This window comes from Blennius ocellaris (assembly GCF_963422515.1).
Source record: "Blennius ocellaris genome assembly, chromosome: 14".
In the NCBI taxonomy this organism is placed as follows: Eukaryota; Metazoa; Chordata; class Actinopteri; order Blenniiformes; family Blenniidae; genus Blennius; species Blennius ocellaris.
Genome location: NC_137663.1, coordinates 5,925,844 through 5,937,282, shown reverse-complemented (window position 1 = coordinate 5,937,282; position 11,439 = coordinate 5,925,844). Strand labels below are relative to the sequence as shown.

Here is an 11,439-nt window from a genome sequence, read left to right as displayed (position 1 = left end):
ATAACAGCTTGGCCCAGAACTTATCTATGACCAATTTAAAAAGAAAAAAGATCTGGAAGGGCTTTGTGGAGTTTCCGTAGTGTAGTGGTTATCACGTTCGCCTAACACGCGAAAGGTCCCCGGTTCGAGACCGGGCGGAAACATGTTTTCTTTACTATCCTTTAATTAAAACAACGATGATTCAATTAAAATATTGTTTCCGCCCGGTTTCGAACCGGGGACCTTTCGCGTGTGAGGCGAACGTGATAACCACTACACTACGGAAACTGGTCGTACCGCTAGTTAACGAGCACGAGGTCTGTATATTATATATACATATGAATATTTAGTCAGAGACATGAGAGGACATTGAACTGACCGCCATATCATTTCGCAGTAGGCAAGCGGTTTCCGTAGTGTAGTGGTTATCACGTTCGCCTAACACGCGAAAGGTCCCCGGTTCGAGACCGGGCGGAAACACATTTGTTGATAATGTTTTAACTGTAATTCTAGTGAGATTTACCAATGGTAAAAATCATTTGAATATCTTTTTTTTTTAAATAACTATTTGGTGTTTTGATATCTCCTTTAATATTCTTTTTTTCCCCCATATTTTGGAACAATTTGGATCTGCAACTATAACTGAATTTCCCCATGTGTGATGAATAAAGTCGTAACTATCTGCTGCAGAACCTAAATTCTGATTATATTCAAGGACTCGTTATTTGTCTTCTTTTATTGAAACTCCCCAGTTTCATACCACAGACTTACAAACATCATCTTGCAGTGTGGGTGCGTCCTCTTGAGGTCAGATAGAGTTTTACACCTATACCAAATAGAACTAAAACAGAAAGACGGTTAATTTTATTATAGGGTTTGAGTGAATAGAGACTACAACAAGTGTGACGAGACATATCAATTAAAATAAATAATTGACCCATAGTTTGAAAACAATGTTTCCGCCCGGTTTCGAACCGGGGACCTTTCGCGTGTGAGGCGAACGTGATAACCACTACACTACGGAAACCCGCATTCACACACCAGTAAGAGTAATCTTGTGAATGAAATGTAATATTTACAGTGTAAAGTAGTATTATATAAAAGTATAAAAAGTATTGGAAGAATATATAGAATCCTATATATAGAATAAAAGTAATATAACAAACATATGCAAATGTGTGGGGGTATGTGGAGGATTTACAACATAATAGGGAGTATTACCAATGAAGTACCAGTAAAAGAAGTAGAGAAGACATTTCAAGCAGTATTTGCATTATTTGCATCACTAAATGTAATAATTCCAGATGTAATGCAAGAATGTGTACTTGATCATGAGTAAGAAATTGTAAGACTTTTTTTTTTTAATGAGCATTATAAAGAATAATCCAATAAAAAAATGTTATGAAAACGTGTTTCCGCCCGGTTTCGAACCGGGGACCTTTCGCGTGTGAGGCGAACGTGATAACCACTACACTACGGAAACGTTGAGAGTCATGGTGTCGCCCATTTGATTCTGATCCGACACTAAATCTTTGTGTAACTTTGCATAATTATAATTATCAAACGCATAAAAACAGCACGTCTGTAGTATTTATGACATTTATGACTCTCCTACCGTGGTAGTGCAGGGGAAAATACTTGTACCCAGGAGGAGTTCACCGCTCCGGTCAGACCGGCAGTCCCGGTCTGTCCGGCCGCCAGATGGAAGCTCCTTTAATGGACATCAGGAAGTCCGCCAAAGACACGGAAGCACCATATTTGGGCTTGTCGGGTTTTGTTTTTTTCCCCCAGCAATAAGCTGGCTGAGATTCCTGGCCTCACACACACACACGCACACACGCACACACGCACACACACACTGGATCCGGAGCTCCACAATAGGGAGTGGTGAACATTTTTTTCACAAAGTAAGAGTTTAGAAATTTTATTCTCGAAACATGTTCGGTAAAAAAAAAAAAATATCACACATTATGTAAATATACATATCCCAGGACCTACTCAGTAGGTGAAATTCTATGTACACGATTTAATTATATACAGCGTCACATCCACTGGGTACATTTTTAATTTAAGATCTGGAGGTGTGGAAGTTCAAACCCGCAGAGGGGGGTGGGGCTTATGACACGTAGTGCAAGATGAAGCAAAATATTGTGCTAAAAAGTCAAAAAAGTTGGGTTTTTTTTTTTTATTCCTGAGAGTTTGACTCCTTATGTGTGATGGACAAGGAGGGGGCGGGGCCTAATGTTTACACAGCCTCCAGGGTGCAATTGCCGCTTCCCTTTTTGTGTCCAGGTCGTGGGCAGGGCCTCGCTGGCCAATCCCGCAATATTAAGCATCTTTAAGCAGAGCGTCCATCTGAGGTCAAAGGTCAGCACAAGGTGGAGCTGTTTGGGGAGGGAAGCTCCATCTGAGGACTCGCCAAGGGCGGCGAGGAGCAGGAGGAGGAGCAGGAGGAGTAGTACAGGTGGGGGGACGGCGAGGAGGCGTAGATGTGAGACAGGGAGGAAGAGGACGACGACGGGGGGGTGAAGCAGGGTGAGGCGGAACTGTGCGTGGGGGAGGGGTAGGAGGAGCACGGCGAGGAGGTGGTGGGCGTGGGCAGTGGAGCGGAGGAGGAGCAGGGGGGGCACGCCAGCCTCCGCTCCCGCTGCCGCTGGTGGATCTTGCCGTGTCTCTTGCGCTCGTCGCTGCGGGCAAACTTGCGTCCGCACTCGCCGCAGGCGAACGGCTTCTCGCCGGTGTGCGTGCGGATGTGCGTGGTCAGGTGGTCGCTGCGGCTGAAGCTGCGCATGCAGATGCGGCACTGGAAGGGCTTCTGGCCCGTGTGCACGCGAACGTGCCGCGTCAGCTCGTCGGAGCGGGAGAAGCGGCGGTCGCAGCCGTCGACCGGGCAGGCGTACGGACGCTCGTGGGGCGGGGTCTTGCACGGCCGGCCGGCGGCGGCGGCCTTCCTGGGCCTGCTGGACTTGGCGAGCTGGGACTGGACGGCGGCGCCCTGCGGCTGGATCTGCGAGGAGAACGCTTTGATGGTGGAGAGCGGCGTGAGCGGGGGTTGGTGCTGCTGCTGCTGCAGCGGCTTCTGGTCCAGGTCCGAGCTGAGCTCGCCATCAGGCAGCACGTAGTCGGGCAGCGTGGGGTACGCAGGAGGCGGAGCCTGTGGCGGGAAGCAATTGGCGGCCGGTTGAGAGCCGAGGGGTCCAGCGGTGGAGAAGATGGACGCCACGTCGGCGGAGACGCAGCTGAAGCTCGGCTGCACGTGGGCGCACGACGAGGACACCGGCGGCGTCATGGAGGATGGGGGGGCCGGGCTGCACGCGGCGGGGGGCGGAGCCGCCACACTGACCAACCCCGTGAAGAGACTGAGCAGAGGCTCCGCCCACAGGCCGGCGCCACCCGGCGCCGAGCAGGACGGCTCAAAGGAAAAGCGGCCGCTGTACGCCAGAGCGGGGGGGCGGGGCGCGAGAGAGGAGAGGCTCTGCAGGTCTGGGAGGTCCGACAGGGAGTCTGAAGGAAGAAGAAGAGGTCAGAGGTCAGAGGTCAGACTTGCTTCGTCCTCTGATTGGCCGAAGGGCTGAATGTCGATAGCTAACGAGTTGGAGGCGGGATTCGAACTCCTGAACCACTTCAAGTGTGATTTCTCTTTCTGTGCTCGTGCCACCGAGAACCCATCAACTCTGCTAACGTGCTAATCCGTTTTATCTAAAGACACACACACACACACGCGCACTCACACACACACACACTTCCATTTTTTAATTCAGGTTCTCTTTTCATTTTCTGCACTTTGATTTCCTCTTTTATTTTTTCCTGTAACTCAGCGAGCGACTCGTCATTTCAGTTTCTCCTCCATTAGGTTGCAGTGTGTACACAAGTCATTCGTCAGCTGTCAGAACAACAGAGCAGCAGGTTATTATGAGGGGAGTGGTAGAAGGTGCAGGGAGCACTCAGCTGACCTTTAACAAGATTTTCTTTTCTACTTTTTTTTTTTATGTGGCAAGTTTCAAATCTGTCTGCTGCCTCAAGCCTTGCTGTGATGAGACAAACACCTTAAAGTCACAACAATACAATTTTAAATGAAGCTTCACCAGCAGAAGAGACTTTCATAAAAGTGTCACTGTGCTGCTGTCAGCTAATTATTTAATTGTAAAATAGTTGAAAATGTACATTGAAAGCTGTTTTATTTTTTCTTCCCCAGTGCAACTTTCAAGTCGTTTCAATTCTTTGATAACACGGTTTGTCATGTGTGTACTGAACCACTAAAATATTGACGTGAAGCTCAATTTATCTGCTTTCTAAAATGTCTGGGTGAGTTCTGCGAAGAGGTCCTATCGGCAGCACTGCTCATAACTGTTGTCCAAACAGGAATAAAGCATCTATTAGAAAAGACTAATACAAACCGTGAAAATGATGGACATGCGAGCCAAAATAAATCACTTTTTGCTCCTTTTACTCAGTCAAAACGTCCCATTTGTGCAGCAGATTGATGCATTTATCAATGCATGTATTTATTGATCGCAACTTCTTTTTTTTTTAATACATCAATAAATGAAAAGTGTATAACACTTTTTATTTGACTGCATTTTTATGAGAAAACCCCCCCTGAAGATGTTTCTACCCCCCCCCCCCGCTGCTCACCTGCGAACTCCCCGGGCTCTGCGATCAGCAGCCCGCCTCCGTCCCCTGCGGGTCCGGCCAGCAGCGAGCCTCCGGCCGCGGCGCTCTGCAGCAGCAGCTGCAGCTCCTCCAGCTTCGAGTATCCGTCCAGCGGGGATAGGGGCGGCCCGAAGCCGGACAGCGGCTCCGCGATCTGCAGGGCGGACAGCAGCAGCTCCGCTTTGGTGGCTGCCATGTCTCCGGGGGGGGGGGTCCGAGCTCAGCCGGTCCTGGAGCCGCTACCGCAGGGGCACCGAGCCGATCTGCGCTCTCGCACCGGGGGAAGAGGCACTCCGGCCGGACTGACGCCGCTGCCGGGAACGCTGACGCTCGGGGGAAGCCAACGCTTGGAGGGTTTAAAGGTCCGGGGTCTGCGGGGGGGAGGGGGGGGTCTCTGGGGGCCTCACTGTTGTTTTGGGTTGGGGCTTTTGCGTCATCAAAGTAAACAACTGTTTGTTTACCCACGAGGACCCTCGCAACGTGAACTTGAGCTCTGTCAGACCTCAATGAGAATTCCCGGTTTATAAAGACTCCTGCGTGACGTCAGTCGCCCTAATATGGGGCGGAGGAAGCCCATATTTGGTCACAGCGGCGGAGCGTGCAGCGCGGCCCGTCCGCCGCTCAACCCTGCGCTTTGTACCGCGCTTTCTGGAGCGTGAACGATCCGGTTCGGTCCAGACCGGGACCCGGTCCAGCTCCGCCGTGCGGATCTCCCCCCTCCATCGCTCCCGGAGCTCGCCCGCCGGGTCCCGTTGGACACGGAGCGTCGCGAGCCGCCATGGAGCCGGAAGCTCCAGCAGACACGTCACAGCTCGACTGCTCGCGCCGTCCCATGGAGGGCTTCCAGCCGCGTCATCACTTCCTCGGGCCTTATTTGGGCGTTTTCCTGTCAGATTGGTGACCCGAGACGGAGTGAGGCTCTGCAGGGTCCTGACATCACCTGGAATCACACGAAACCCAGAATCCGCTGCAGCTGAGTGAAGCTGCATTAAGAATAAGAATGAAAAAAACTAATTCATGATCCAGAGACAAAATATACAGATAGGTGTGTTTTTAAAGATTATGTAAGCTGGCTGAGTTTCAAAGCGAATCAAGAACATTGCATGAACTAAAAGTATTGGATTCAGGTAATGTCACATCACAGCTTCAGACATTTATCTTAAAATCTGCTTCTGTTCTTGGACTTAAACCAAGAAACTTATCATGACTCAATGCACCACCTGGTGGTAAAAAAAAGTATTACATGACCGAGAATGCATTGGCTGTTGTCTTGGTAACTTTGCTCCATTTTTCTGAGATATTCTTGTGGCTATTTTAAGTTGGATTTGGACTGAAAATCTCAAATATTGTCCCCAGACAATCCAGACACCCAGTAAGGCACGTAGTGGCAGACTCATGGTGGAGGAATGGTGCAATTATTTTATGTCTGTATGTATTTAAATGTTTATATATATATATACGTATATACACTACATATATACGTACATACATTAATAATAATATTTTATGTCTGTGTAATAAAATCTGCGCATTACTGTCATATTTTCCAGTATATATATATATATATATATATATATATATATATATATATATATATATATATATATATATATATATATATATATATATATATATATGTGTGTGTGTGTGTGTGTGTGTGTGTGTAGGTGCCATATTAGTTATTAAGTATTTCATGGTAATTTCAGTTCGTGGTACAATACATTTTGGATTTATATTAGTTTCATTATTTAATTATATTTGAAAATGTTGATTTAAGTTGTAAAATATTAAAATTTGCATTGTTATTGATGTTGCACACGAACGTAGATATTTCATTATTATTTGTGTTGTGGATAAAAATAAGAGCCTGGAGCTTTAAGGAGTTAAGTTTCGTTTTTGAGGCTCGGAAGTTTTAGGAGCTGAGCGACATGGATGACTAGTATGGAGGAGCTCACGGTTTTTCTGACCGCGTTAGCCACGTGTTAGCCACGTGTTAGTATGTGTTAGCCACGTGTTAGCCACGTGTTAGGATCGTGTTAGCCACGCGTTAGGACCGCGTTAGGATCGTGTTAGCCATGTGTTAGGACCGCGTTAGGATCGGGTTAGCCACGTGTTAGGACCGCGTTAGGATCGGGTTAGCCACGTGTTAGGACCGCGTTAGGATCGTGTTAGCCACGTGTTAGGACCGCGTTAGGATCGGGTTAGCCACGTGTTAGGACCGCGTTAGGATCGGGTTAGCCACGTGTTAGGACCGCGTTAGGATCGGGTTAGCCACGTGTTAGGACCGCGTTAGGATCGTGTTAGCCACGTGTTAGTATCGTGTTAGGATCGGGTTAGCCACGTGTTAGGACCGCGTTAGGATCGGGTTAGCCACGTGTTAGGACCGTGTTAGGATCGGGTTAGCCACGTGTTAGGACCGTGTTAGGATCGTGTTAGCCACGCGTTAGGACCGCGTTAGGACCGCGTTAGGATCGTGTTAGCCATGTGTTAGGACCGCGTTAGGATCGTGTTAGCCACGTGTTAGGACCGCGTTAGGATCGTGTTAGCCACGTGTTAGGACCGCGTTAGGATCGTGTTAGCCATGTGTTAGGACCGCGTTAGGATCGGGTTAGCCACGTGTTAGGACCGCGTTAGGATCGGGTTAGCCACGTGTTAGGACCGCGTTAGGATCGGGTTAGCCACGTGTTAGGACCGCGTTAGGATCGTGTTAGCCACGTGTTAGGACCGCGTTAGGATCGTGTTAGCCACGTGTTAGTATCGTGTTAGGATCGGGTTAGCCACGTGTTAGGACCGCGTTAGGATCGTGTTAGCCACGTGTTAGGACCGCGTTAGGATCGTGTTAGCCACGTGTTAGGACCGCGTTAGGATCGGGTTAGCCACGTGTTAGGACCGCGTTAGGATCGGGTTAGCCACGTGTTAGGACCGCGTTAGGATCGGGTTAGCCACGTGTTAGGACCGCGTTAGGATCGTGTTAGCCACGTGTTAGGACCGCGTTAGGATCGTGTTAGCCACGTGTTAGTATCGTGTTAGGATCGGGTTAGCCACGTGGTAGGACCGCGTTAGGATCGGGTTAGCCACGTGTTAGGACCGTGTTAGGATCGGGTTAGCCACGTGTTAGGACCGCGTTAGGATCGTGTTAGCCATGTGTTAGGACCGCGTTAGGATCGTGTTAGCCACGTGTTAGGACCGTGTTAGGATCGGGTTAGCCACGTGTTAGGACCGTGTTAGGATCGTGTTAGCCACGCGTTAGGACCGCGTTAGGATCGTGTTAGCCACGTGTTAGGACCGCGTTAGGATCGTGTTAGCCACGTGTTAGGACCGCGTTAGGATCGTGTTAGCCACGTGTTAGGACCGCGTTAGGATCGTGTTAGCCACGTGTTAGGACCGCATTAGGATCGGGTTAGCCACGTGTTAGGACCGCGTTAGGATCGGGTTAGCCACGTGTTAGGACCGCGTTAGGATCGGGTTAGCCACGTGTTAGGACCGCGTTAGGATCGTGTTAGCCACGTGTTAGGACCGCGTTAGGATCGTGTTAGCCACGTGTTAGGATCGGGTTAGCCACGTGTTAGGACCGTGTTAGGATCGGGTTAGCCATGTGTTAGGACCGTGTTAGGATCGGGTTAGCCACGTGTTGGGAATGTGTTAGGAACGTGTACGAAGAGTGTTTTGGATCGAGGAATTTCGTGTGGAACAGGTGCTTGTCTTTTTGTATTTTTTGCCGAATAAATAACATAAAAGAGAGACCACTGTGGAGGACACACTTTTTTAAACGCGTCAGCCATAAGCTCCAGTGGACAGTGGAAGGTTTTATTGGAAAACCTACAATTTAGTCAGAAAAACCTCTCGTCTTCTCCGTGTGGACAGGACAAGACTCGTGGAAAGTGGAAACGGCTTCTGTGGACAACGTGACAGCGGGAGCACGCTGACGAAAGCGGGCGGATTATTGATTTTTAGCCCACGTGGATCAGAGAAAAAAGAAAGCAGCACGGTAAGCAAACCGGCTAACGTTGCTATTTCTTGTCAATTGGACATTATGGACGAACACTATGAGGAGCTAGTGTGTGGAAAAAGAGAACCGAAGATGACAGAAAGTGCCGTCGGGGAAAAAGTGGATCGATTAACTCGATTGAGGAAAGCTAAAGCGGGTCATCGAGCTAGCCAAGCTAGCGAGATCGAGCGGCTAATGGAAGACGATGCTAACGTAAACACAGTGAAACAGAAATTACAACTGGGTCATCAAGTCTCGCTAGAGGAATGGTGCAAGACAAATGATGCTCTAACAAAGTTGCTGTGTGAAGAAGAACTCGAGAAGGATCAGAGTTCATGGTTTCAGCCTAAATTAATGCACATTCGTGGATTTGTGCAACATGTGGAGATGTGGATAAAGGCAGTGGATGATCGTGCTAAACAAGCCAAGGAATGTGACACGGACATTCAGCCAGCAGACAGTGTATCTGTGGCTTCAGCTGCTCAAAGCTGTAGGAGCAGATGGCGTGGTTCAGGTGTAGGGAGCAAGGTGTCCACCGCCTCCTCAGCGCGCCTAAGAGCTGAAGTAGAGAGAGCCTCGTTACTTGCAAAGTGTATATATATGTGTGTGTGTGTGTGTGTGTGTGTGTGTGTGTGTGTGTGTGTGTGTGTGTGTGTGTGTGTGTGTGTGTGTGTGTGTGTGTGTGTGTGTGTGTGTGTGCGCCGACGCGGTTTCCATGGAGACGGAACACAAACACGACCATCGCGGATCAAGCGGCAGGACACACACCGGAGAAAATCACCAAACGCCTTTTTTTCCATCTGTGAGTAAACTAATGACCTGGAAGCGAATGACCTGATCTGTACACGATGAGAGGAGTTCAGACTTCAGCCGGTTGAAGACTGTACGTTTTCGAGGAGGCAGGATTATCTGTTCTTTGGGCCACAAACGATTTTATTGAGGATCTGATTCACGGAGCTCGTTAAGCTCGTTGTCAACTCCGCAGCCCGGAAAGTATCAACGATGTGGACGATAACCAACTCAGCTATGAATATTATCTTTATTGGCATTATAAAGCGTGTACATTATCGACCATCTAACTATATTTACCCTTTGTGTCATTAATATTTTTAAATTTCTAGAGTGTCAATAATATGATTAATAATAATGAAACGTATCACATTATTGAATCTCATGGATGAAAACTCTATAATAACATCATAAACGTGGCTTGTAAATGATCAACAACTTTGAGTTTTGTCATCAATAGTCTGGATTGTACACTATTAAACCATCGATAATCTGCTTAATACTGTTCAGAAATATTAATAATACATAGATTAACCATCTCAAGTGTGAATAATCGCTGTATCAATTTAATAAACCTTATAAATCGTCATCAATCTCCCGAAGCAAAGCTGAAGTCACTGCAGCAGCTGGACACCAACACACTCTCTCACACACACACACACACACACACACACACACACACACACACACACACACACACACACACACACACACACACACACACACACACACACACACACACACACACACACAATTTAACTATTAATTCAAATTCCTGATTAACTGCTTAGTATATCTTATGAGACTGATATAACTGGATTGGCTATCATTTCCTGTTAAACAGGTGGTGCTCTGAGGTATCAGATACAGATCAGATTAAATTTCAATAACATGATTAATAACTATTTTTGGTCATTATTAATCATTATTGATAGCCAAATGCAACACTGATGGTACCCCGTGGGTGGACTGCACTACATAAATGGTACCTAGTGATCCTTATGAGGTAAGAAATCCCTACATTAACAATCTAGCTGAATATCATCAATAACAACTTTAAATTTATAATAATCTGCTTATTAACTTTCTTAGGTGAATTCAATTTTACAAATTTAACTACCCGTCCTCTATAGTTCATGACATTTTCCCGTCTGTTATAGTAACAATCATGCTTGATGACCTTGTAAAACACCAGCTCGATGTTTATTCAACATGTAGATCATAAATATGATCAATAATCTTGATTATTTTTGTGCCTGTTTAATTTCACAGGAAATGTTGTGCTTCTTCCGCTGTTTTTATGGTGCTTAACTCATCCTACACTGTTGAGGGCATGAACCCACAAAGCACATCAAATGGTTTGAACCTTCAGGAATAGAGTGCTGGGACTTTTCTTAGCGATTCGGCAAAGTGAATAAATCCGAATTTCTGAATAAATCACAAGAAATTGCAAAAAAAACAAATCCTCTGGAATTTTCTAGTTGTGTGAATGACTCAAGGCATTCGTGTGATTCAAATCTTCAACTAACTGTCCCTTTCAGAGCAGATGGGGGAGGCGCTTCATTGAGATCAAAGGTTTGATCATTTTCACTTTGATCTTTTCCCAAACTTTCATGATCAGTGATGACATCATATGACATCAAAGTTAGCAACTTTTCACCACAGGTTGAGAGCATTACAGTTCACTTTAAGTTATATTTTCAAAGTCACTGTGCATTACGAGACAAGATTATTTTCTGCAAAGCAGCTAAATAGTCATCAATAAACAGATTAATTCTTCAAGGTAACTGTGGCAACACTGCTTGTATATATAACTTAAACTATCAATAATCTGATAAAAATCAACTCAATGTATAGCCGACAAATGTATCATTTTTATGTCATATTTCTATCAAATGAATAATCTGCTTTGGTAATAGTTCTTTTGACATTAATATTGAAGTGATCAATAGTCTGGTTATCAATTTTGTAGTCCATCAGTACTCTGGATGTCAGTCTCCTGTAGTATGATAATCTAGTGTGTGTATGTG

At 46.6% G+C, this 11,439-nt stretch overlaps 1 protein-coding gene across 1 annotated transcript; it reads right to left on the bottom strand.

Moving 5' to 3' along the window:
* Positions 1 to 1,887: 1,887 nt before the first annotated feature.
* Positions 1,888 to 5,106, bottom strand: LOC308139779 (early growth response protein 1-like). The gene is made up of 2 exons (XM_080509308.1): positions 4,615 to 5,106; positions 1,888 to 3,483 (listed from the first exon to the last, which is right to left on the bottom strand). Exons 1-2 carry the CDS (start codon positions 4,826 to 4,828, stop codon positions 2,348 to 2,350), a joined length of 1,350 nt encoding a protein of 449 aa, XP_080365434.1. The 5' UTR covers positions 4,829 to 5,106; the 3' UTR covers positions 1,888 to 2,347.
* Positions 5,107 to 11,439: the final 6,333 nt, after the last annotated feature.

Excerpts from the sequence above, each read along its gene's own strand:
- LOC308139779 (XM_080509308.1), bottom strand. The coding sequence starts at position 4,828 with ATGGCAGCCACCAAAGCGGAGCTGCTGCTGTCCGCCCTGCAGATCGCG. Across the intron at positions 3,484-4,614 it reads AGAGCCCGGGGAGTTCGCAG|ACTCCCTGTCGGACCTCCCA; the intron begins GTGAGCAGCGGG and ends TTCTTCCTTCAG.